General features: G+C 41.1%; 3 protein-coding genes across 3 annotated transcripts in view; 2 read left to right on the top strand and 1 right to left on the bottom strand.

Moving 5' to 3' along the window:
- LOC134816094 (unconventional myosin-If-like) overlaps window positions 1-27,944 on the bottom strand; it is a 108,178-nt gene that overhangs the window by 46,999 nt on the left and 33,235 nt on the right. The gene's annotated exons all lie outside the window — the stretch shown is intronic.
- On the top strand, window positions 10,854-12,994 carry LOC134816105 (calcium uptake protein 1, mitochondrial-like). The gene has a single exon (XM_063824851.1). The coding sequence runs from the start codon at window positions 11,031-11,033 to the stop codon at window positions 12,420-12,422; it is 1,392 nt and encodes a 463-aa protein (XP_063680921.1). The 5' UTR covers window positions 10,854-11,030; the 3' UTR covers window positions 12,423-12,994.
- Window positions 13,295-27,190, top strand: LOC134816093 (uncharacterized). The gene is made up of 17 exons (XM_063824835.1): window positions 13,295-13,492; window positions 13,957-14,109; window positions 14,512-14,659; window positions 16,049-16,109; window positions 16,268-16,430; window positions 16,971-17,258; window positions 19,195-19,338; window positions 19,705-19,914; window positions 20,187-20,313; window positions 21,107-21,255; window positions 21,849-21,938; window positions 22,494-22,581; window positions 23,829-23,973; window positions 24,094-24,965; window positions 25,115-25,194; window positions 25,415-25,546; window positions 25,810-27,190. The coding sequence occupies exons 1-17, from the start codon at window positions 13,418-13,420 to the stop codon at window positions 26,125-26,127; spliced, it is 3,243 nt and encodes a 1,080-aa protein (XP_063680905.1). The 5' UTR covers window positions 13,295-13,417; the 3' UTR covers window positions 26,128-27,190.

Consider the following 27,944-nt stretch of genomic DNA (forward strand, 5'->3'; position numbering starts at 1 on the left):
CATTCAGGTGCCCAAAACTTTTGACTATGGTCCCAATACCATAAAACCTTAGATGTGGCCTCAATGTGGTTAAAACATGTTTATTTTGGACTTTCGGTCAACAGAAGCCATCACAAATTAACCATTATTCAGCAACCTCCGAACTTTTTGTGCCTTATTTTGTTTTGATATTTGATTATGAGAGATAGCTGGAGGATAATAAGTGATTTTAAAGATAATGCAACAAAATGTGTGGCCGTATGGTGGTTAAAACGACCAAAAACACTGATTTTGGTCAATTTTAGACCTTTATTAACCATGATGGACGCAACATAGGACTCAGCAATGTTTCTGGTCATATAAATGAGCAGGTAGTTATATCTAGATAATGTAGCATGGCCAGCTATAGCTTTACAAAGCTAATATGTGCTCTAAAAATGGTTAATTAGTGCAAATATAGGGTATTTTCGAGACATTTTAACCACCATAGCTGCACATTGATCATAATGCATGAACTTGGGGTCAATTATGCATTTGCAAACAATTATACACTCATTTGGATAGCAAACCATTATCTGAAGTTCATATTGTGGTTAATTTTCACTTTAATAGATGCCTTGTTCAACAGCCTAGCAAGTAATATAGCCCTTTTAACCACTTTTATGACAACATTTCTTGATAAATTTTATCAAGACCCTTCAAATGTCCTTTGTTGACCATAAAATGTTGACTAAAATCATTAATAATGTTTTGATTGGTGGTTAACAATAAATTTTGACATTTTAACCATCTTTTTAGCACTTTTTACGAATATTAACCACCTCAAATCAACCATACTATTAAATTGCACATTTGTGATAAAAAATTATCATCCATGCACAAATGAACAACCAACACTATACATCTATAATCAGAGCAATATTTATAGCTCACCGTTCATCTTCAATTTAACCACCATTAGGACCACAAAATGCCCCCAATGAGGTTTGAAAACTTTTGTGATAGTTGCACCATGATATGATCTCAATATAATGACTACTCAGTTCATAATATCATATCTCAAAATGGTGGTTAACCCTAAAACTGGTATTTTAACCACCATAGTGGCCACATAGATGACCCATTAACCACAATTATTCAACATGACCGTACTGCAGTGTTTTGTGCGCCAGAAAAACATCACTCCAACATTGAGATTAACCACAATGAGCTGCAACATAATGTTGAAGTCAACATACTCAAATTGTGTGAAAAAAGTCAATGTCCACCAAGTTTCCCCAGATTTGCTGCTATTGCTGATATATTCCATTAGATCGTGGTTACTCAGAACTCATGGTCGTAGTGGTTAAAATTTATGTTTGGTTTTACCGTCGTTCGTGAGCTATCAAAATATATGTTTTATGAACATAGTTGTATTATTATAGAGCGTTAAGAAATGTGCTCATCTTTTTCAAATTTTCCAAATTTACTTACCAACCTCTTCACCCCTTAAAACTAGATAATTTAACAATTTCACAAACCTCTTATCTAAACCCTTGAAGAGCTCATTTCTGGACGTCCCTGTTAAAGTTTATGTTATTTAATAATTATTTGTAAAATTTCTGTATAGCAGTTCTTAAATATTTGTAAGTTTGTACATCAGAATCAGATTGTATTTGAAAGATAACAATTTTATTTCAATGAAAGGGCATTCTTTTAACATGTCATGTGCAAGACTCAGATTTCTTATCACAGAAATGTTTCAGTTTATCTATTTGCGGCATGGTTAAATATTTTACCATTTTACCCTATTTTAATATTTTATTCTTAAGTATTGCGAAATAATATTTACATTCTACCATATTTGATAAGTTTACACAATAAACAAACGAATTGTTTTTCTGTTCTTACCACTGACCACCAAACTTTTAAATCTACGAAACTTAGCAGTCTGGTATATCCTCTCATAATGTTATTTCATGCCTACTTAAAACAAATCGAGGCCCAAATATTTATCTTGAAGGTCCCCGTATCATATGTGCTGTGGCTTTAACATAATATGTGTAAATTCATTAGCCGGTTCCTTCATTCATTTGATGCCTCCCTTCCTCTTATTTGCTTGCTTTTGTCGTTTCCCTCCCTGGATGTAATAAATAGTGGAATAATAGCTCCTTGTCATAGTTCTCTCGTGTGAGATAGAGCGTAAATAATAATCGTGCATGCTTGAGAGTTTTAGTCGGAGAACTCCGTTCGAAATAATGTCTGAAAATGTTATGAGAACTGTAACGGAGTCAGTCTCTTTGACATCATCCAAGTTGGCAAGCAAACTTGCACATTCACACTCGCACCGAGACAAAGTTTAACAAGCTCGTGTTATTTGAGCTCACAGCGTGGCTTACTTTGAAATACTGGAAGACAAGGAGCCTGTATATGTTCTGAGAATTACAGCCGTTTGTTTACTCCGTAGAATGTGTACACGGAGAAGGTAGTTGCATGTGATTTTTCAGAATGCTTAGTGCTTTATCTCCGAAATCTTTGTGCCAAGTAAATGTTCCATACCGAGGTTAGGAGTATTTTCGGTGATGATCTCACGGAATACTGCAGATTGTGATGCAATAAGCTATGTAGCGTTATTCGCTACATATTTAATCGCTTCAAATGTCACTGCTCCTTAAATGTTAAATTCTGGAACATTCCTAGATATTTCATTGCTCTACTTACTGAATCTCTGTCTGTTTTGCGCAAGGCCGGGCTGGGACAAAATTGCGGGCTTTATTTTTGAATAATCTTGACTATAATGTTGAAAGTATCTGGATAAGATAACTTTAGTTCAGTCTGCTCCCGGCCGTCTTTCCAAATGATCTGTCACTTCTGTGTGTGTAATTAGATTGAATGTGCATTAACTTTTTGGTTTTGGGAGGTCCAACTTGCCATCTGGACTATGAGATTAAATTATCACGGACAATGGGCATTGAGAGATGTGAGTGTTTTGTTGTAGACCGGAGAAGACGGTGGATTGTAATGTGGGAAGTGTTTTATTTCAAATATTAGCGTGTGAATTGGTCACACATGACCCGAACTCATACAAAGGAGGCTTTTCCTTGAGTTACGCGGATACATATCCTCATGCAGTAAGCACACACACACCCACATCCACACTATCCAATTTACTATCCCCTAATCATTGGTCAATCTAATTACCCTAATTATTGCTCAACTCCCTCCCAGTCCATTGAAGCGAGAGAAGGAGACACCTGACTCCAGCTCACTGTAGTATCAGTATACCGCTAGTCAGTTATGATACAGGGCGTCCTAATTAATGTACATGAGAAGAGAGCCCAGTCGCTAATGAACTTTCTCGGTCACGTGAGTAACACTAATGTCACGTGGGCGCCTACACGCGTGTAGCAGCACGTGATCCGCTCATCCAGAAATAATATACTACGAGGCTGATCAGGGATTATGCCTTAAATGTCCACCGATTTTCTTACAGAGAGCGCTCACTGCTCTGCTCGGTCTCGCTTCGCTCGAACATCGAAGTCGTACTGAATAGCCACGCCGCAGCCCCCATTGATTCATATTACCTGCCGATACTCTTATCACACTACCACGTGACCGTCTGTGCGTGATCTGATTGGCTAGAGCGACGGAGTGGCGGCTTCTCATTGGTTGCCAGCCCACACGATATCGTCAATGACAAGCTCGCGTGTATGTCAAGAGTTTAGACACGGTAATTTGGCAATTAGAGAGGTAACACTGCGCCTGAGCTACGTTGAAGCGTATGTCTGGCATAAATGTGTGTTCAATTTCCAGCAATGATAATATTACAATGTGGGCCACGTGGGCACTGCGTGACGAGTCACGTGCGCGCGCCGCTCTCCTCCCATTGGCTACAGCTGGATCACGCGAGGCGACGACTGCGCCTCATCCACAGCCCACTCTACATTCTTGGCACACGGGCCACATTTGCAGTGAGCTTAAATTATACCATATATGGAATAATCTGATGTCCCTGCTGAGGAAAGACGATACACCAGCGTGTTAATATTTCGTACACTGGCTCTCTCTCACTCGCTGTGTGCTGTGTGTACCTTTCCGCGGGTTCGGGTGTAATGGCTGGTTGCGTTATACACGATGTGTACATGTGCTGTACATTACTTTTTGTCCTGTCCGTGGTTTTAGGGATCAGAAAATTACCTGCTGTACGGTTACACTACTACTGTCAGGTTAATGTGAGCCTTACCGACCTTATAACCGCAGTTTGATCCAAGTTTTCGTGAATGTTGGTTGTATTGGAGGTATTGTGGGCTTATTATCATGACCTCAATACAATTGGTGCAGACTGATCGTTATAGCTATTTTCTGTTGTAGTCTTAACTGTAGTCTTAACTACTATAATTAACTGCTATTAAGGTTAATGTAGCATGATTTTACCTTTGATCTTTATTGTCTAGTCTCTTATTCCATTAGGTTGCTTTGTATGTTGCGATGAATCATACTCATAGCAGCCACGAACATTAAGATCTGTTTTACAAGACTGTGCTTTATTTTTTGTCTTATGACGTCAGATAATCTGATGTTCGCACATTTCTCCCAGTCTCGATATGGAGAAACTGGACACGGAGAAACTCTGTTCATGGAATTAATTTCCAACCACAACCTCAAATTTCGTTAGACTCTTCGTCTCATCCTTTCTTGTCAATGTTCTAAAGTGACGCCACCTTATCAAACTTATCGTATTCATTTCTCTTATTTCCTCAGAATTTCGTATGCTGCAATCCTGCGTGTAGTAATAACGTTCTTTCGGTTCCTAATATAAACTTTAAACTGTTGGTTGAGTAGTTGAGAGCTCCAATGCTCTTTTACAATACACGACACACACTGAACTCTCATACGAATTAAGCTCCAATTAAAATACAAGCGATTAGTCTCGCAGGATATATCGAACTAGGAAATTATCCACTACATTTTATTCGCTGTGAGCGAGTCTTGTTGCAGAGCGAGCTCGCTGTTTTATCCTATTAGCTGTGTAGCTCGTCTCTCTAATACATCTCTAGTGATTTATCTCAACATTGGCAGAGTGTGGGGGACGGAGGCCGCTGTGTTGTGTGTTTACACGTGCGTGTGTAGTGTGTTTACACGTGCGTGTGTAGTGTGTGTCACGTGGAGGTCACGTGCGTTCGGGATCACTTGCTCTGTGGGCGGAGTGAAACGTGACGTGTAGGATTGTAGGCGTGTAAGGGAGCGTGTGTTTGCTAGTGTGTGTGTGTGTTTGCCAGTATGTGTGTGTGTGTGTTTGCCAGTATGTGTGTGTGTGTGTTTGTCAGTATGTGCGTGTGTGTGTGTGTGTGTTCTTCTTTAGTTCTCCTCTAGTTCTTTACTGAGTGTGTAGGTTGAGTTGACGTGTATTGTGTCTCATGCGGTTTATCACACGTGTGGGGATGTGCGTGTAAACTGCTGTAAGACTAACAGTTACTCCGTGTGTAATGAGAGATGTGTGTACCAAGCGAGTGTAGCCGTGTTTCTTTCGCTAATATTCACTTAGTATGTATTCTGTTTTCTTGTTTTTATGCATTGTTTTTTATTTATTTTAAATCCTACAAGTCCCCACGCGGGATCAAGCTGTTTGTTTATTTTGTTTGGCTCTCTTGTATAAACATCTCATCTTTAGGACGAGCAATCAGTCCCTAATTTTATTTTCCGTTTCAGTTGTTAGGATTAAATTTCAGTTGTTTGATACACTTTCTTTTAATTTGATTTATATTTCAGTTGGATGTTCGTTTTACCTCACATTCCGTTATTTTTAGTTAGCCTGATAGCATTCAAAGGGCGTTAATTTAATGTAGTGTAGGCTGGTCTCACGTCCGCAGAGGCCATCATTCGTTGTTTTTCATTACAAGAACCCTGTCTTGGACTGCAGATTGAATTTGGTGTAGGAACCTCCGCTCCGTATCGGAAAGTGTTGCTGATTATAATGCCTTTGAGCGGTTAAAAGCTTATTTTAATTCTTGATGCTCACGGATATATGTCTTTAAACCCACTTAATTGTGGTGCAAACTTCACACGTCCACTGCACTGTATTTTGGAATAATCACATGTGGCGATTAACCCCTCAATTCCATGACAAAAACTTGAATAACTTGTAACATTTCTGGAATCTGGATGTAACCAATTTTCAAGCAAGGACTGTGATATTTAAAACTGCTTGCCAGGTAGCTCCTAAATTAGGCCGGCTATTAGCTGCTCCCACTTCAAAGGCTCGATAGTTGAATATTTAACGGGTGGTCAGCGGCAGCTACAGTCACATGAACAGAAAATGAATAATAAATATGTCATGTTAATGATATGCCACGCTTCCCACCCAGTTCTGGAGTCGCTTTTTTTGTGATTCCGTAATTTAAGATGTAGAATTCTTTAAGTTGTACTTTCTATTTTAATGTCGGGTAAAGACTAAAGCTGTTAAATAGCAAGTATACCCATTGTGCGTTTTAAAGCGTGTTTTGCCGCCAAAATTAGTCGCATGATTCAGAATTTTCCACTTTGTTATAATATCCAACCACAATATCCTGATCCGAGCTATAAAACCACGAAACAAACTCTAATATAGTATATACCTGATCTCCGGGACATATTATAACCCCTGAAGAAGTATGAAGGTGTAAACAGCTGAGAGCCGCCGCTGCACAATTAGAGCTCCCAAGCAGCAACGAGCCAGTTCTTGTAATTATACCGCCGAGTAGTGTAGTTCTGTAGTTCTCCTGACTGCCGCTCGAGCAGGTTTAAAGTTTGTTGTATTGCTGACTCGTTTATTATCTGAACAGCTGGTGTTGTGATGGTTTATTAGTCGTTGGCAGCCTGTCATCAGCAGCAGCATATAATGCAGGCACAGTAAACCTGGACAGAGAGGGAGAGAGAGGTAGAGAGAGAGGGAGAGCGCTGTGAGTGTGCCTTGTGAGCTGGTGTAATGCGAGGAGAGCTAGGATATTATACTGTGACACCTACATTATGTGACACCTACATTCTGTGCTCCATAAAAGTGAAAGCAGCTCTCTCTCACACACACACACACACACACACACACACACACACACACACACACACACACACACACACACACACACACACACACACACACACACACACACACACACACACACACACACACACACACACACACACAAACCCGATGTCTGGTTCTTGGAGAGTGTAGACAACCCTGCAAATAAACAGCACTGATAGGTCTTGAGGTATTGATTAGACATAGGGGTCGAGTTCAACTTGTCGAGTGTTAAGACCCAACTAATTGTATCTCCTCTGCTGATATACTTCAGTTTGGCGCCGGGAAGTTCTAGAACATGTTCAGAGTCAGATCAGGAGACTGGAGCTCCTTTTTTAGTGTGGAGATGGAACTGCACAGAGCTGCTGTTGAGTGTACGTGACTTTGCCTTGTATTGACGCTGTTGCCTCAACACATAAGTGCATGTTAAAATAATATTTCTCTCGCCCATACCTAGTTAAAAGGCATCGTGTTGTAATGTGCTGTATAATCGTCACAACAGACACCGCAAATCAAAACTTCTGGTCCACTTAAATGCGGTAATGTGGCCCGGTGCGGTAAAATGCCCCGGTTTAGTGAGGCCGGGCGCCCTGATCGCCGTACCCTTTGTGTGCCCCAAACAGAAGAATCCCCGGCTGAGCTTCTTACTGGTAACTTCACATTTTATCGCTCCTTTATTATCAACATGGGATAACCTAACCAGTCTCCAATACCGTTGCAGGGAGGTGTTTAGCAATATACATCTCCCAGCTCCCTCTCCCTCTCCCCCCCTCTCTCTCTCTCTCTCTCTCTCTCTCTCTCTCTCTCTCTCTCTCTCTCTCTCTCTCTCTCTCTCTCTCTCTCTCTCTCTCTCTCTCTCTCTCTCTCTCTCTCTCTCTCTCTCTCTCTCTCTCTCCCTCCCCTTTCCCTCCCTCTCTTTCTCTCTCTCTCTCTCTCTCTCTCTCTCTCTCTCTCTCTCTCTCTCTCTCTCTCTCTCTCTCTCTCTCTCTCTCTCTCTCTCTCTCCATTATTTTAACTCTGTATATGCGTGTGTAACTTTACACACCTGTTTTATGTTGTTTAGAACACACATCTCTGTGTTACAATTTTGAGAGAGAGAGATGGAGAGAACATTGGACAACATCTGGTGAGTTACCCTCACTTGATAACAGGGACCTCTTAATGAACGTAGAGTTCCACACGTGTGTGTGTTGTAATAGGAACCTTTTAATGAACAGTTGGCGCGCTTTTCAAAGGCATATATAGTCGGAGTTGTGGAGAGTGAATTAAACAGTGTTAACAGCGTTAAAGGTTGATTGAATTATGCAACTCAGAATATAGTTTGAACAGCTGGTTACCCCTTCAAATGACCGAGTTCTCTTTACGGTGATTGGTTGCATAACGGTGATTGGTTGCATAACCAGACACCCTACACAATATAGGTAAACCACTTAGTACCCCCTGTACCCAGCAGCTGAGTAATGTGATGAAAGATATACGTGTCATTGTTCATTCCATCCTCACCAGTTCCACAGAAACTCCTTACCCTCTTTTATACACATAACCTGGGTGATGCGTGGAAATTATTTGGTCCCAGTCGGTCGCAGAGAAATGTTTGGCTAAATCACCTCACGCAGCCTACCATGGAGACCATAATTGAATTGGGTTTGACGAATAATAATATTATTGGTGTCCTCAGACAATAACTACCATAATATTGAACATTGCATTTTCGACCCATATATTATTATGCGGGACTTGGTATGGCTTCGAATTTAAGCAGGAGGGCGTGTCCCAAGATGATGCCGGTAAGATTGCATTGCGCGTTGAAATTGGGCAGAATTAGACAGTAATAGGCTCTCCCAAAGCAGTTATTATACAAAACGATAGCAGTAAACACTATCTACATTCTACTTATCTGAGTCTTCTTCAGTAAACACTATCTACATTCTACTTATCTGAGTCTTCTTCAGTAAACACTATCTACATTCTACTTATCTGAGTCTTCTTCAGTAAACACTATCTACATTCTACTTATCTGAGTCTTCTTCAGTAAACACTATCTACATTATACTTATCTGAGTCTTCTTCAGTAAACACTATCTACATTCTACTTATCTGAGTCTTGTTCAGTAAACACTATCTACATTCTACTTATCTGAGTCTTCTTCAGTAAACACTATCTACATTCTACTTATCTGAGTCTTCTTCTTAACTGTTTGATCTATGATTGTGTATTATAAGCGTCAGTGTTTATTGTTTATTTCCGTACAACTATTATCCCTAACATTGGCATGCTTGCTATTTCAGGGGCATGATGCTTTGTACTCTATAAATGGTAGTGTGTACAGCTACACACACAGACCACAGAAACCTTGACTCACACAGCTGTTGGAAAGTATCTGTTTAGCTCACAACGTTAGATTTAACTGTTGGATGTTAATATTAGAGATGATATGTTGATCGATTGTTGCGTACATGAATATGACATTTTGGTGGCATTTCTTGTCTAAACGATCAGTGCCCACCTGCTCCTCCAAAGTCCAATCAGATGATCGCTAAATGAACATTATAGGTTGCCATCACACAACGTGGGAGTATATTACACAATGTTAGAGCTAGTCTGCTGTGCTCTACACCATTATCATACTCGCGTAATACGAACCATTACGCGGGGGGAGGCCATTATAGGTGGTCTGAAAACAGTTTATAGTTATCGAGTGGGCTCCACCCCAGAGTCCATTAGACGGTAACCGTGTTAGGTGGCCAGAGGGTGGAACATTCTGAACCTGCTCCAGCTGCCTCTCAACTTGAGTAAGTAAAGAGAAAGAGAGAGGGAGAGAGAATGGGTTGAGGCTACCTTTTAGCGATACTCTCGTACTCTACCCCCTCTCTCTCACTCTCTCTCTCACTCTCTCTCTCTCTGCCTCGCTACAGAGATTTTAGTGGCTGACTGGTGGTGATGTTCGATTATACCATAGCTGGTATATTTGGAGGAGTGGTAAAGCGAGAGAGAGAGAGAGAGAGGGAGGGTAGGGGTATCTCTCAAAAGAGAGAGAGAGAGAGAGAGAGAGAGAGAGAGAGAGAGAGAGAGAGTGTGTGTGTACATATAATGTGTGGAGATAATGTCTCACAAGTGGTGTGATGATGCTGCAGAATAGCGCTCTCTGATTGCTTTTCTAATGTAGTTTCTTTGGCAACCGGATTAGCTCCGTTTGGTATGCAGCAAAGAATCGGGTGTGAAGGGAGTGTGAGGGGAATTATAAAGCATGATTCTCTTCTTAGTGATCCGTGTTAAATGGACGTGTCTATTTGTCTCTTTGTATGTTGGCTAGCTACACAATATTCCAAGTTGCTGAGCTGATCAATGACTAGTATTTTGTATACGGTCGTTGATCACAACACGGTATTCTGATATGTCCATACTTCCAGCAGTGCGTGATACGTATAGGATAATTGACACAGCTGGCACGGTATAATAATGGATTATATTATAATCACTTCTGTTGTTCCCTGTTCCCTCTCTTGTGGAGACTAAAGGTAAACCGTGACTAATTGCCTGGAATTTTGTTTTGTAGTAGATTTCGTGTGTATTTTGGCGCCAGGAACGCGGCATCAAATTACTCGATATCCTGTTAAGTTCAAACTTAATATTCTCTTTTTTTTAATACAGCTGTCCTCCCTTTTTTTACAAGCTTGCAAAAACCGGATTGGTTGTTAAAACTTGTATTACATGTGTACATTTATATGTCGGGAAGCCGTGCTTTATAATGCCGTTACAACACTATCTTGCCTGTTTAAATACCTCCAAGTACAATGAGACATCTCTCAACATATATTTATAATGACTCCCAGATTGTTTCAGATATCAAATATGAGCTCCAAAACTCATAATATCTTTCTTAGTCAGGATGTAACCTGATGATGTAAAGACATCTATCTTGATGTAATGATCGGAAGAGGATCGTAAACTTTGAAACAGTCAACACTATTATATAACGAACAATTTTAGTAGAGTAATTTAACTGACGGCTGCATGACAATGAGCAGATTGGGATTGCAAGTACTTCGTAATGGTGGTTTGGTTCGAATGACTCGACAGTTGGGCGCATTATCTTCGACACAAAACAGTGGTAACCACCAGTCCCGGAACACTGATCCTAACACCTATTTGAAGCTTGGTTTACTTGGTGGTTTGGGGCTAGCTGTCACCGCTAAGTGCAAGGAAAAAGCTATCGAAGAAACAAGCGAAAGCATCGAGCCAGCCGACGGTGAGGTAGATGAAGAAAAGCCGAAAAAGAAAAAGAAGAAAGGTTTTCAGGAGAGAAAAGTGATGGAGTACGAGAACAGAATCAGAGAGTTCTCAACACCAGACAAGATTTTCCGCTACTTCGCAACTGTCCGGGTCGACTTTGAGAATGTTAAAAAGGAGATATTTATGACTCCTAAAGATTTCATGAGATCCATAACACCCGGGGAGCTGCAACCGTCCCACCTCGGACTGGACATGTACCGAGACATACCCGCTACTAAGTCTATACAGCATATTGACGGTAACGTTGACGGAGAACAGACCTTCCTCTCCAAACTGGCCCAACACGGTCTCATCAGCTTCCAAGACTACATCTTCCTCCTCACCCTCCTCTCCACTCCCAAACATGACTGTGAGATTGCATTCAAAATGTTTGATTTGTACGGTGACGGGTGTGTTAGTTACCAGGAGTTCCTGGATACCCGCTCGGTGCTTGAGTCCAGGAGCTCTATGGGGAAGAGGCACAAAGACAACGTGTACAGTGGGAATACTATCAACAAAGACGGGCACAGTGCGCTCACTAACTACTTCTTTGGGAAGGACACCAACAAAAAGCTCACTCTTGACGACTTTGTTGTTTTCATGGACGGAATGAAGGAGGATGTATTCAGAATGGAGTTCAACAAGTACGATCCAGTGGACGGTAAGATAACTGAGCAAGATTTCGCTCACCTGCTCCTGTTACACGCTACACTGAGCAACCAGGCAAAGTCCAAGTTTGTCAGGCGGGTTAAAAAGTTTTACAAGAATGAAGAAGAAAGCCAAGGCATTACATTTGAGCAATTCATGACCTTCAACCACTTTCTAGATCATCTGGATGACGTTGAAATTCTTGTGTCAGTATATTTCTCAGCCGGAATGAAGTTTAACAAAGCCTCTCTAAAACAAGTTGCCCACGTGGTAGCCGATGTGGAACTGGACCCTCACATTGTTGACGTGGTATTCACAATATTTGACGACAACGGGGATGAGCTGCTGAGTAACAGAGAGTTTATAAGCGTACTCAAAGAGAGAGCTCACCGAGGTCTGGAGAAACCGTCTGATACTGGTTTTGTGCGCCTGATTACAGCGCTGGGAGCCTGCGTGGCAAGTTATGTAAGGGGAGAAGAAACTTAGAGACAATTGGGACTATTGGGCGAAAAAACTGTCATTATATCTGCAGTATCCCACTATATTTTTACTACTCTTTTGGTATACTATTTGATCCTGAAGATTTTAGGGGAAGTTCTGTTTAACTATAGGGATAACTTTTTGTGGGCATATTCATGTTCAGGGTATTAGGGGTATAAGGGGAATACTGAATATTGTTCACATACAACTTATAAATAAGTTTCGCTATTAGATATGAACAGTAATTATAGTTTTTCAAAATCATTTCTTTCTTTGTGTAAGAAAAAAACTGAAAAGGGACGATCCATTCCACCCAATATTTGGGTTTTTCTTTGTTTAAATCATTTCGTTTCACCTCACCATTTTGAACTGAAATATGATTCTTTTGTTCCGCATATTTTTAAGTTGTAATTGTTTTAATTGAAAATTTCGTGTTAAATTATATATTTATGAAGTTGGTTCATTTGTGAACTTTTAGAAAATTAGATTTATTGGAAGTAAACTTTAAGAATTTGTACCGAGATTTATATGACTATTTTTTGACAATATGTAAATGTATACTTGAGGAATTTATAGTATCATTGTGTTTTTATGTGATTTTGATAACATTCTATTATGGGACATACTTGGAAATGTCCTGCATTTCATGATACAAGCTGACAAAACGCCGATCGGTAGTTGAACTTACAACAAATTAAAGCTTGTACTCTATATGCACGTACATTTATATACCGCGAAGCCCTTCTAAAGATTCGGTTACAACACTTGCCTGTTGAAATTCCTCCTAGTACAAGACATCTCTCAACGTATATAACGACTTCCAGTTTTTTTCAGTACTGAAAAAAAAAACTCAAAAACTAATTTTCCTTCTCTTTACCAGGATGTAACCCGATGTCTTGAACTCACCTATCTACCTTCTACATTGATGTAATGATCAGAAGAGGATCTCAAACCTTTACACTGTAAATCCCTGCCAATTCCAATGCCATTGAGAACGTGGTATGAGTAGGATTTCCCGCTGTTTACTCTGTGAAGCACTACTAAAAGACAACGCAACCCTTCAGACTCATTTAACTGTAAGTTGGAGTTGAGATCATGTTCAATCTGACAGTGCCGCTAATTTTATCCTACTTCCAATACGGATTTGTAATGAAAACCAAAATAGAACTTTTAGAAGTTTTTGTGGTACATACATTATTACACTTATTCTTAACGCAATTATCGTTTTGGCGGGTAAGACTCAAGTCTGCTAGTACAAAAGGTATCAACTCGTAAAGAGATAATGTTAATTCCCGGTACTGTCCCTCACGGCACTTTTCCATGTGTGTAGATGACGAACTACGAAGGTGTCTCTGTAGAGAGTTTGTTTTGACATGTGACTATTTCTTACGTGTCGCGGAGCATATCCGACCAGCTAAATCCCGACCTAGAGTGACAGAACAATCTCACTCCTCTGTAATCGGCACATTCGTGTCTCGATTTACAGCAGTACTTGGCACGATTCCAATACTAATTTTATCTAACCCTGGCTCCCTTCCAGGACCACCACCAAGTGCTATCGGTAGAGGGGCTGTACCTGCTGACCCATGCGGAGACCACGCCCCCGCCGCCCGAGATAGCGCCCGCAACTATCCTGAGATGTCCTCTCTGCGAGGCCCTCCTCAAAGCTCATTTCATCAAAACCCATCTCATGGTATGTTAGTGGGAGAAGCCATATGATACACAGATCTGTCATCTGATCATGGTGGCCAATTACCAGGGTCTGGTTGTGGGATTTGTGTGTCTTCTTACTCGCCGTTTCTTATGTTATCATATTAAAATCTGAGACAACAACCGTCTATTGTGATGGGAAGTTATTGAGAAATACTCTGATATTAAAAACTGAATGGTCTATTCAATGTGCATCAACAATTAATTACTCAGTTCTAAGTGTGCTTGTTTTGATAAAAATTACAATATTCATAGGATTTAACGTAAGGGCCTAAAAGTAAAGACCTCAAGTTATGACCTCAAGTTAGGACCCAACGTCACGTTAGGATTAGCCGTTAGAAGCTAATGTTGACCGTTAACATTAACCCACACTCCCCCACTCCAGGAGCACCATCACGTACTGTCGGACCAGCACAACGCTCTCTCGTCCAAGTGTTACAGTCTCCTGATGAGAGCTAAACCCTACCCCTACATCCTACCCTCCCAGAAATCGTCGCCCCTCACCCCCACCACATCACCCGGACTTATTACAGGTGAGTCAATCGACACCTGCAATACTTCTCTAAAATTATAATTCTGTACAAAGCAAACGAAAAGTATTTACCCAGCTCTAACTTTCATATATGACACTTTGCAACTTTGCAAGTTGCAACGTTAGAATTAGAAACACGTACGTGTGCGTTGGAAACACAGTCAGAAACCGTTGACCTTAACCGAGGAGAGAGAGAGAGAGAACGTTGGAAACACGTAATTAACTATGTATACCGTAAATGAAAACCTCAATTCTTGAGAAGTTTTCATAACTAATGATCACTCGGCCTCATTATACCTGTTACACTCAATCTTAATATTATTGTCTTCGTTTTTATCGTCCCCCGGATCGAGGATGTCCTTTGATATGTTCCCCATGTATTGGCTCGATGGAAAGCGTAAGAAACCGACGTTATTATATTTATCTTAGTTATAGGAACTACTATTACGTCTTTTTATTTACTTTTTCTGATCACATTACTCTTAAAGACTGTGGACTTGTTATTCTTTGTGGGGTCGTTTGATCTGTGTAATAATTCTATTTAACCCCTCTCAATCCCTCACAAAAATCATATCATAACATCCCGTAATCAAATTTGACTCATTGGTCTCTTCGCTTGGGTTTAAACAAACAAATTATAAGCAGTTTAAGACTCCTTATAAGCCTCCAAAAAGTTAACTAGAACCTGCTCTGAAACACATTTATTCTCCTCCCGGCTAAATCTATCCTGTCTTTAGGAATGCTCTCAAGAAACCCTGGCCGTTGAAAAGTTCCAGCTTTCGTCGGCCGTAGTATTTACTAAATATCCGAACGTAATTGTTTGAATCAGCGCCGTTACTACGGCGATGTTTACTTAAGTTATATTCAAATTTAACGAAGTTAACTCACGGTAAGGTATACTCTATACTATATCCAGGCTGACATAATAAATTTAGAGAGCCCTCTCTCTCTTTGATATACTCCCTCAACGTTGCGCGTGTAATTACACTGTACAATAACAGGTGGACTCTTAAATTGTATTGCGGGAAGCCTAAAATATGTCCTGATGTCATGAGTCCTTAAATATTCAGACACGTCTCGAACAAAGTTAAAACTCCTGTCAGAGGTCAGACATCGGTACTCCTCCGTATCATGGCTGCTATAATATCGGATCTGGTCAATTATATAGATATGGTGTTGAAAGGAGTATGCCATGTTACACAGATTCTTCAGAATGTTGTGCCACCCTAATCTAGAGTAGATTAAGATAGCGCGGATTTGTGCGCATACCACAGTTTCAACACAGAACATCGCATATGAAAATGTACGTGAAATGTACGCCAAATGTACGTGAAAATGTACTTCACTGCGTACCTCACTCTACGTGCTCAGTTAACTACAGTTATTTCAGATGTTGCAGCCATTGAGCACGACAACACTTCTAACGAAGACCGGCAGCACAGCCAACAAAGGTACAAACTTCTGTTCAGATAAAACAAAAGAACCCGCCAGAAAACATCTTACATTGAGTTCGAAATTAAGCTATATCTTTAGCACGAATCTAACCTTAGTTCCTCATAAATGTTACCTGTAGTATATCCGCAAAATTAAACATAATTTCGTTGTCCAGGTCGCCAGGGAAGGAGTCACCACCTCCCACTGGAGAGAACAACTACAGCTACAGTCCGGACCAGGAGCAGCAGGCCCAGAGCGGGAGTCAGGTGTCACCACCCCCTCCCTCCGGTACTCCCCTCCCTCAGCAACACCCACACCACCACACTAGTCCTAATCAGGTACATTCCCACACTAAAAACAGGTACACCACCACACTTGTACCAGTATTCCCACACTATTCTCATTTAATTAAAACATTCTGTTTCACAGCACACCGTACTATTACCAATTGTTAACAGGTACTTACACAACACCACGCCGGTCCTGGTGTGGTACTATATAACACCACACCGGTCCTGGTGTGGTACTATATAACACCACACCGGTCCTGGTGTACTGTGCGAGACTCTCTGTGTGTAGTGTAGTCTACCTGGGGACTGTAATTAGTTAATAGTGGTCCTTTGATTATCTCTTTGTGTTTGGGATGATAATTGTAACATTCCGAGTCTCTATAAGAATTGTTGCCGGCTCTTCATTATAAATCAATTATAGTATAATCTATGTTAATTACTGCATTTATCGATGCAATACTGATAATCGATATTTTCGTCTTCACTTCATGACTGATCGCGTATAATGCGAAATATACCCTCACCATTTTTAACAAGTTATAAATAGCATTTGAATTAATCTAAACGACCCCTCCTCTCTCTTCCCAGGAAATGCCGGAATCCTCGCAGAACATTCACCACGATCAGAATATGCCGTCAGAGGGACGAGAAGGGAACATTCAGAGATCTCCGAGCGACCACCACCAACAGCCTCCCCCACAAGGGAACGGACCGGAGGCCCACAGTCCTGTGCAAGGAGAAGGAAAAGAGGGGAACCACTCCGGCCAGGAGTCTCAGCAGATGTTACCCCCTCTACCTCCACCACAGGACACTCTACCTCAACAACCCCTCATGCAGCCACCACCTACCCCCCAGCAGCACATCATTAAGGAAGAGGTGAGAGAGCTTGTTTGTTTACTTTATTGATAACGACCTTAACTTTAGTAATGATAAACAGCAATCACCCTCATCTTAGTCTGTCTTGATCGTCCTCAACTGAAATTAGAGTGTTTTTAATTGACTTATTTTTCTAATTAGACGGATCCGAAACCGTCAAACAAGCTCATTGGCTTCACCAGTCCCTCATTATCTACATACCTGCCTGTCATATGTCTTATCAGGTCCCCATTCCACTCTAATTAGCACCATTGCAACCTCATTATGTCCTTATAAACCTAATTACACTCCGTACACGCTCATCTATATGAGGTTCTAATAATTCTATACACTTTAATAGGACCCGGAAATTGTATTTTGCACTAAGAGAGAGAGTCAGTGTCTTGTGTATCACTACCCTACCAGGAAATTTTGGACACCTCGCTTGCTATAGTCCGTAGTAGTTACCATTTTGCCGGTTTTTGTACATATATTCAAATCTGTGGGTGGATTGCTGGACTACTTGAGCATTAGTGTATTCTTAGTTCCCAGTATCTCCCTCTCCTTCTTGACCCGCTCCTCATTTAATGCAGTAATCGTTTAGCTTGTTCGCCAGCTCCTGCTTGTAGTACTAGTAGTAGTTTATCTAAGATTTTGAGCTGGATCTGAACTACCCGCAAAACGTAGTTCCAGGAGGATCTTACTCGCCCTCTCCCGGATATTACCCCCAGTTCTCCGCTCCTCCATCTGCGACATGGGTAAGTGACTGGGTCTAGTATTACTGGGTCTAGTATTACTGGGTCTAGTATTACTGTGTCTAGTATTACTGTCTAATTACACATTGTTCTGGTGTTAGAGCTTCGCGATTGCTTTCATCCCGGTGCTTATAAACTTGGTTAATAATGGTGGGGGATGTGAGCCACACTTTCTTACCTGGCATTTAACAGCCATATTAACCAGGAGGGGGTTATTTTAACCGATCAGCTTTCAACAGCGACCAATCAAATCACAAGTCTATCTGTTGGTAACATCTTGCGAGACACACATTTTGATTTTGAGCTCTGTTTAATCGATTTTAGCAGCCACCCCACGCCTGTTTGATTCCTGTAGTTGAGGGCTGGAGAGAAAGCCAGGCTGGCTGTGCGGTGTCTATTTGACAGCTTTTAGCAGCTGATTAGTCAAAACAACACGTGACTAACCACGTGATGTTGAATTTCTCATCCTCACCTCCCTGGGTATATTGTTTTGAAAACGGCGGGAGAGTATAATATTGTACTTGTCTCTCTTTCTCTGGATGTATCCAAAAGTAGTGAACTCATGATGTATGCACATAACTTGCACAGTGTTGCGCATATTATGCTATGTGTCAGACCAATGCTAGGAGATGGTATATTTATTTCCACTGTCCAGTAGTGTTCGTACAAGGAGCACAAAGTGTGTGCATGCCAGGGTTGTACATACTTGACAAGAAGGAATGAGAGAGCGAGGGAGAGAGAGAAAGAGATGAGTAGCATTTTCTCACCATGTATTTCACAAGACTCATTTCATGGCTTGTGACTACCGTGTCATCTCTCGTATTCGTGTTTCACACTCAATTAATCGTGAATTAGAAGATCCCAAAATAGCTCGTCATCTCTGACCAAACTCCAGGTACCCCATCTAATTACTGTAAATGTACATCTTCAAATATCCGTGTGGGAAGGGGCGGTCTCGGAACTTACTTGTCTGTCGATAATTTGGGAATTAGACAACAAACTTGTAAAGTATTAGAATATACCCCGTTTTAAACACTGGTCTGCAGTCTGGCTAGATGTTATATCAGTGTTCGGATAATGATGAAAACATTAGCTGCGTTCTCTATCGTACCAAGCGTTAGAAATATGGATGGATCCTTATCTTAAAAAGTTAACTCATATAAATTTTAAAACCTGTAAAATGTAACCGTCTCCAACTTCAGGTTCTGGACGATGGTGGAGGTTCGAGTGACGAAGGAGAACAACACCACCCCTCTCCGATGGAGACAAACCATGACATCGCACCTCCATCCACTTTTAAGGGCAAGAGCTGGCTGACTGAACCCAACCCTCACCCCTCCACACAGGTACTACTATTCTCATGGAATTGTGCCTACCGAAATTTCGCAATCACTTCTTTGTTTCATTTTAGCTGTCTTGTTTATTTTGTAACGTCTGACAACATTTTTATAAATTGATATCTCCACAAAGAAAGTTACCTCTAAAGTTACCTTCAAAGCAAACTCTACCACGGTAATCTTTGTGGAGCTCTTTGTAGAGCTACATATCACTTTGATATAACTCCATACATTCCACGTGACATTGCCCATGATCTCCAATCAGCGCTCCCACCTTGAGCTTAATAATCTCTCACATATCCCACATGATGTGGCAGCTCCACACACACTGCTATTTTCACCAGGAATGTAAGCTCATATCCCTGCTAATTTCAGGGCTACCGAGTAGTGCCGATGTACCGGAGTTTCATCTATAACCCACCCCCGACGGTGCAGGCTCACCACCCGGTACAACCTCCTCCCCCACCCGCCCCCAGGATCGAGGAACAGAGACAACAGCTGGAGCAGCAGTTTATTGAGAGTACCCCCCAGACCGGTATCACATTCTACGAGGGGCAGAGCTTTGCTAACTTCCAGCAGTTCAAGGTGATTGCTTGTTGAGTGTTTTTAAAATGTGACGCGTGACGCCAGACAGTTGTCAGCTGTGTGAGCTTTTCGGCGGAATATATTCATGAGTACACAGGATTCTTACTCAAGAGAATCACAACAAGGTTGTTTGGCTATTGCTGGATAACAATGGGACCACGTAAAATAAACAATAGACAAACTGGCGAATCATTACCCAATCAGATCCACGTATTTAATTACTCTTGGTATAACCGTTTATAACTTTTCCTGATCCCTGTCCCTTTCTTCAGGTATTATGGGATCGGTACCTGTCGGATACCCAGACTATGGTACAGAAACGGAGCAGTAAGACCGGTCATGACGCTACATACTTCCCTTATAAGCACGTGCTATACGTCTGTTTCTACTACGGCAAGGGTAAGATCTTTTGTATACAATGTTTCAAACACTACAGGCTATACAAACTGTTTTGCAATTGTTTCCCGCTCCAATTCAACCATCATCAAATAAGTGTTTCTATTCCCTTTCTCCTTTCTAGTTTTATTTTCAAACTTGCCTCCTGAGCCACGTGTAGTAACTACGTGTAGCTCTAGTGTTCAAACACCGGGCTCGTATCCCCCCTACCAGGGCTCAACATGACAGTGTGTGTCCAATGTATACCACATGTATGAAACACACACACAATATAATATAACTCCGGGGCTAATTGTGCCCCGGGACCGATTGTAGATGGGTCTCCTTTGTTAGGGAGCTAGTATTGTGTTGGGGGGTCACGTGATGTTGTGGACCACATCAACATCATGTAGGGGTCTGTAGACTGGATAATTACACGCTGTCTCTGTCTGTGTGGTATGGGGGTGGGTAATGGTGGGTATAGCAGACAGTCTCGTCTAATGTGTGCTTTGTATACTCAACATGACCAACATGACCAGTATTATGTAACTAAGTTCTTTAAATGTCCTGGTGGGGTGAAGTATGCCTGCTTCCTAGTTTAGTACACTTAGTACACGTTATTAGCTACTGTGCTCTGTGTGTAGCGACCATATCACTGTGCAAAGTACACTGTATACAAAACCAATATCTGTAACCTGAATCTTATTATCAAACATCGTAAGGGCGCTGTTCTACATTCAACGTCATTCTTCTACTTCAAGATTATTTGTAATGTAGCAGTGTTGAAATTGTATTTCTAACCCCGACCCTGTTTCAGCGTCTTGGCGAGACATGGAGGACTCCAAAGCGGCTAACAACAGAAAGTGTCGCTTTAAACTTCGCTTACATTTCGACACCAAAGTGGGCCGTTATCGGATAACGAAGTATAACGGTTCCCATAGCAACCACCAGCTAGGAAAAGTTCAGGTATGGGTGTTATCTTCCTTGTCCGAAATACTCAAAATGAGATTATTGTGCCAGGCGCTGTAGCTTTAGTGTAAAACAATCCTCGTATATCAAATATTGAGCTGTGTGTGTGTAACCCTGCCCCTGTAACTTGATATGGACTTTTCTATTTTACTTTATCTGGAGTAGGATTGTGGATGTGGTACAATTAATTACATGTCTGTACTACATGATGACTGATTACTAAGTGAGCTTTAAAGCCTTGCAAATTTGGGTATTAGTTCCTCTAGTTAGTAAGTGTAGATATTAAGTGAAATGTGTGTAAATGAAGGCAATACACACACACACACACACACACACACACACACACACACACACACACACACACACACACACACACACACACACACACACACACACACACACACACACACACACACACACACACACACACACACACACACACACACACACACACACACACACACACACACACACACACACACACACAAATGTAAGAATGGTACACCAAATCGTGGTTACAATCCACATCTTGGCGGTTTCTCTGCCAACTATTCAAAGCCAGGTTTCTAATCACAACCTCTCCTCCTCAGCGGCAGAACTACTCCTCCCAGCGCCAGTCGTACGCCAGTCAACACGCCAGTACCAACAACCTGGTCTCAAACCCTGCTCAAAATGTGCCGGTACGTCAACTTTATATTATTGAGAAGTAACTTTTAACTTAAACTAACTTCTGGAGATGGTCCAGAAGTAGGTTTAGGTGGTTTTTAAAGGGTTCCTTCAGGTTTAGGTAGGTTTAACAAGCTGTAAGAGGGAGACTTTGCAAGCTCGCCTCTCGCCAGGCGTTTAGCTTTCGCGTCCGATAGTTTTAAAAAGGTAAAACTCGGAGTAAGTTCGTGTGTAAATTATAGTAATTAATTTAGTGGTAGGCTGAGGTTTAGTTTCACTGCGTGACTGGTTTTACGGTCCGTATGTCTGTGGGGATGTTTAACATTGCCGCGCTTTTCTCTCATTTTAAACCAGGGGTAATGTAATAAGACTCCCAAATTGTTGGTTAAATCGAATTTTATTCTCCGTTACAAATTCTTTGAGAGAGTCGGTAAAAATGGCTTTTAAGAGAGACAATCATACCCTTTTAAAGCTCAAGAAAATGCAAATATAAGACAGACACTGAAACCACCAACGACATTGTCAGCTTTTTTATACGAACAAGGACAAATAATTTTTTAAATCTTCAGAAGCGAGGTGACGAGTTGCTGAAAGCGCACAGTATCCTGCGAACACACCCCCTCTCCTCCCTCACCCCTCTACAGCACCAGTCACTAGGTATGTTCAGTCACTAGGTATGTTCAGTCTCTAGGTATGTTCAGTCTCTAGGTATGTTCAGTCTCTGTGTATGTTCAGTCTCTAGGTATGTTCAGTCTCTGTGTATGTTCAGTCTCTAGGTATGTTCAGTCTCTAGGTATGTACAGTGTACATTCCCCACTCTTCTACAGCTCAATAGTTCCTCACTGTTCTGTAATCGCAGTGTATTGAGCTCTTTTGCCCCTAGATTCATTGTACGGTTCATGCTGTTCGTGTACCTCCCTATATATTCGAATCTTGAGATAAGAGACATGTAATAAGGTGAATTAGTTGTTGGTATCATTAGGGAGATGTTACAATGTAAATTATACTAGTACTAGATCTACATATCTGCTGAGTAATTTGATTGAGCTCCAACAACTTGCAATATGATTAAGCTGATGGTACAATTATCAGTCACGTGCCAACCAACTTGGTAACATGTTTGGTAACTTGGTAACATGTTTGGTAACTTGGTTACATGTTTGGTAACTTGGTAAAATGTTGGTAACTTGTTAACATGTTTGGTAACTTGGTAACTTGTTTGGTAACTTGGTTACATGTTTGGTAACTTGGTAACATGTCTATCATGCTAGTGCCAGTATTAACAACCTCTATGGGTTTACTTTACAGCCACATGACAGCTCGCTTTAATGCGCCATGAAGCGGGGCGACGACAGTAATTCTTAAAATTATTTGAGGGTGTCCGCCACCAGAATTAGTTTTCTTATTCCGGGCCAGTTCAAACGTCACAACACCCATCCCGCGGCATGTAACAACCGAACAATCTCCTGTAAGTAGGAGATCATGTTCCTGTGGGAAAGTAGGAAGATATTATTTTAACAAAGGAGGGAGGGAACATGGTGTGTGTGTGAGTTTAATGACCGTGAAATTTAAATATTCGTCTGTGATGTTTAAAGTTCACCCCGGAAGAAAGTTACTGTTACTTCCAGAAATAGCTGACTAATTTTTATGTGGGCCGTCTCTGACATCGTGTGGAGTTCCTCCAAAATTAAGAGAATTAACAACCATCCTTCGTGATTCCAGGGTTCTTAACCTGGGCACATATAATTTGCTGATGAACGTATAACTGAAATGCTATTAGAATAATTAGATGAATAAATATTCCAAATTTATCTCTGTGCCTCAAATAATATGTATTCTATTTGTGTAAACTTTAAGCTAACTTTACCGACTGATCAGATAATTAACCAGACTATTTTCCTCAGGACAAGACATCCTGTTCTGGCAGAGTGGCAGTATGAGAGAGTTGGCTGAGTCAAATCCCCGGCTCTTATCCCTGTCCACTCTCTACCCTGTAGCTAAGGAGGATTTCGTTCTTCATCTGTTCTACGCGCACAAAGGCGAAGAAAAGTTAGTAATTAGTTGGTGATGAGTTGGTTATTAAGATAATTGGTGCTTAAAAACTGTCTTGATTGTTGGTAATTAGCCGAGCAATTACTTGAGTGTTAATGTATTTCTCTCTCGTTACAGGTACTTGGTAGCGTGGACGTTTATCAACTGTGCGGTTCAGCGGAGTGCCGAGATAGCACTGACCATCTTCGCACGGTTCAACCCCATAACTCAGAAACAAGCTGAACTTGTCGTCATGAACCACTCAATAGAATGGGTAGCCTCGGCTATTAACATATTCTGCAAGGCAATCTTCCACCTATCCCTGGACAATGTACACGAGCACCTGAGAAAACGGCTCCACAGCTCGTGTGATTGGGAAAGAGTCGAGAATGGGGCGGAAAAACACAAACTTTGTCTTCAGCTGCTCGAGCGAGTTGTGTACGCTAAAAACGAGACTGACTACGCAATTAACCTGAAAGAACTGGAACTGGCAGGACCAGCTACTTTCATGGAGTATTTTTATAATAATTGGAATAATAAGAAAGACTTTTGGGTGTATTACATTCAGCAACGGACGGCTGAGGCGCTGAAGAGCTCTCATTTAGACAAACAGGAATCAAAGATTGAAAACTTTTTAACGATCAACAGAAAGAGCTTGACGAGTTGTATCAGTCTTCTCATGTTATTCGGTGAGGCTCCAGAGAGATTAAACGCACATTTGAGCCTATTGGAGACGAGCCAAGAGCCTCTTGCAGTAAAACAGATCCCCATAACCCTACCTCCGTCCCAGCAAGATATAAAACCTAACATAGTGCACCGTTCCCCTCCTGCAGCCTATCCTAAAAGCACTACCCCCGGTGAACCTAACAACTTCCCGCCCGCAAGTCCAGCGTACGATCCCCCTACTTATCCTGCCGAGTTTTTCGCTAAATCGGTAGAAAGACCCTCTCCTGCTGGCCAGCACAAGGACACCAATGGAGGAAATGAGAATACTGAGAACAAGGGAAAAGGTTAGTTCTTCATTTCAGAAACTCGGGTTTAACACTTCATTGATAGTTATTTGATTTGCTTCGAATTTCATAGTTTTATGAACTAGGATTATGCATAAATAAGGTAACGGAAATTTAGTTGATTATTTTAAATCCTGTCTCTTCATCAGAGGAGGGAGGAAAAGAGAGACTGTTCTCTGGGGAGAGTTATGAAGAAGGTCCCAGTACTCCCACCCAAGAAGCCAACACAGTAAGTAGTTTCAAGAAGAGTTGCACTTTTCATTCCCCGGACACGACCCAAACGTCAGCGGCGTCTCGCTTTGTTCTGAAGAATGTTCTTTACAGGGTTTGCTCTTCTTCAGACCAGACCCACGTACAAATGAATTAGCAACTGACGACCATTGTTGAATCCCTAGAACTTTAATTGAAAAGCAGTTTATTTGAAATTCTAGTTTTACGTCCCGTTACAGTCGAATGCGGAATACAGTCCCGAGTATGGTATAACCGAGGAGAAGGTGCAGTACGGACAGTGGAAAAACGGCGATTTTAACAACAGTCCAAATCAACAGCAAGACGAAACTCAGGAAAGCGAACAGCCACAGGTAATTAACTTCTGTAATTAGTCTGTTCATTTTACCCGTTGCTTTTGACGTGGTGACCCGGTACTATTTACGTTAATCGTTTGGAATGCAACTTATTAGGTTTTGTTGTGAACAGCAAGTTAAAAATTTTGCAATTTTGCAAATTAGCAAGAGTTTCAGTTATGATAATATTTCTAGTTAGAGGCTAAGGCTAAGCTAGAACAAGTCTAGTGTTAGAGCTAAGGCTAAGCTCATATAACAGCATCGACAGATCTAATGTTCAGGATTGTTCGGGTAGCGAGGAGGAAGCGTCCCCAGCTAGGGAGTTCCCCACATCTCGAAACAGCACCAACTATCCCGCCTTCAACCCAGCACTCTTCCCACCAGGTGCTGTCTCCTCACAGTTTCTCCCTCGCCACACCTTCGTTCCTCCCCCGGGATCCTTCCCGCCTCCGTACCTACACACCTCACGAGAGTTCCCGCCGCTGGCACGCGCCATGTTCCCGCCCGCCACCGTCCCCCGGGAAATATTCTCTCAACCTCCCATCGTCCACTCGCCTGTTGAAAGGGAGGGCGGTAGCCCTTTCAGTCAGTCCCAATGACAAACGACAGAGCACTAATAATACAGTACAGTTCCCTGCAATGCTTCTCACGCCCCACTGCAAGTTTTAAGAAGAGACTGCTCAGATAATTGATGTATTGATCGAAAGACGCTTGGTGACACATTAGAACGCTCGGGCCCAGCAATTTATTTGACTTAACTTTCCCGTCTTTAGGGGCTGGTCACATCATGTGATCTTTTAATCTTTTAATTCTTATATACATCTTAACAAATATTTATTTTTGCTATAGTTGTAAAATTTAGCAACATAAAGATGATGCATGGGCTACAACTTTTCTTTCCCCCCTTTATTTTGTTAATGTTATAAGCACATATGAAACTGCTTGACTTGGGTAAATGGTGTTAAATATGATGTCAAATTATAATGCTGATATACCACTCCGAAAGATGGTGTTTAAACAGAAATGATGTATTATCGTCGCGTTTTGAATTGTCAATATGATATTGATGCTATATTTCGCCCTATATCCTGCCGATTTAACATTTGTTATTAATGCTATATCGCCGTAATAACTATTAATGTCGGCAACTATTTTTCCCCCACCGGGTGACAATTTGAGAAAACTGCATATGAATATATTGGAATAAGAATAGGTTGGGAGGTGATCATGTGTATTAGCGTTTTAAGAACCGATATCAAGAGCCCAAGATACGAATATGACACATTAACCTAACAGTACGTGTAACAGAAAATCAAGAATATTTGGTTGACTACAATGAAGCAGCATTAGATCAAGTTAGAAATGTGTCATTGATATAGATATTCCCGCTGAGATTTGATATAGACAAAATCTGTCCTTTGCTGTTATGCACAATAACTGAGCCTACGAAATTGTTATGTCAAGAATATTATTATCGTTAATCGTTTTCAAGAAGTATTTTGACTACATTTTAAATATGAAGCGTTCACAAGAATTTGAACCGCGTAAACCAAAGAAGGGCAGATTTTGTGCATACTGGTTAACTTAATTTGGACAGTTAATTGCAAATTGCAAGCCTTTGAATATAATGATCAGTATCATTTACCAGTTACCCGATTTAAAGAGTTTGTTTTGTTTGTGTACTCAATACATACTGTGCTGATGTAAAACATTGAATTATATCAACAATACAAATTTATCATATATGCGTCCATGTAGTGACTGAATGCTAGATCTATTGTCAAAGTTAATTTTACCTTCATAATTAATAGTTGAGATTGACTTGGAGTGTCCGTTAGGTATATAGTTGATAGTATCTGCTACATGTTATACCTACAAGGAGTTGGACTCGTCGACGGTCTTGGAACCAATATTTTAAGAGTATCGTCCGTTAAGCGTATCCGTTTTGTGCACTCCGGCTGGCCGGCGTTCGAAAAGGGGAGTTCAATGTAGTATTTACAGAATTAGCAATAAGATCCCAATGTGGTCTTCGTAAAAACCCGAAAATCCATTTAGAGATTTCCGCCGAATTACGGTTCCCATGGCATAATATATTATGTATATCATTATTTGCTTTTGGAGTTACTTTTATATACAATTTTCAAGAGTGATACATCTTTCACCCAAAATTTACCTTACCATTGACCATATTGCATTGTGCTTACGCGTACTCCATACTGATACTCTGTGCGCGCTTGTTTAGCTGGTTTCATTACGTAATCAGCCGAGGGGGGAGGGGGTTCCCAAATGATTACTGATTACGGGGGGGGGGGGGAGGAGAAAATTTTGATTACGTAACCAAAATTTTCCTTTTTACCCTCTAGAATAATAACAATTTGACAATATTTTAATTCAAATTTCACTCTACACTCTAATA

The sequence above is a fragment of the Bolinopsis microptera genome, chromosome 5 (genome assembly GCF_026151205.1).
Source record: "Bolinopsis microptera isolate Bmic1 chromosome 5, MBARI_Bmic_1.0, whole genome shotgun sequence".
Lineage (NCBI taxonomy): Eukaryota > Metazoa > Ctenophora > Tentaculata > Lobata > Bolinopsidae > Bolinopsis > Bolinopsis microptera.

What these genes read in the sequence shown, in the direction of transcription:
- LOC134816105 (XM_063824851.1), top strand. Translation starts at nt 11,031, where the DNA reads ATGACAATGAGCAGATTGGGATTGCAAGTACTTCGTAATGGTGGTTTG.
- LOC134816093 (XM_063824835.1), top strand. Translation starts at nt 13,418, where the DNA reads ATGAGTAGGATTTCCCGCTGTTTACTCTGTGAAGCACTACTAAAAGAC. An exon ending in ATCACCCGGACTTATTACAG is followed by an intron (nt 14,660 to 16,048) that starts GTGAGTCAATCG and finishes CAGTTATTTCAG; the next exon opens with ATGTTGCAGCCATTGAGCAC. An exon ending in GCGCACAAAGGCGAAGAAAA is followed by an intron (nt 23,974 to 24,093) that starts GTTAGTAATTAG and finishes CTCTCGTTACAG; the next exon opens with GTACTTGGTAGCGTGGACGT.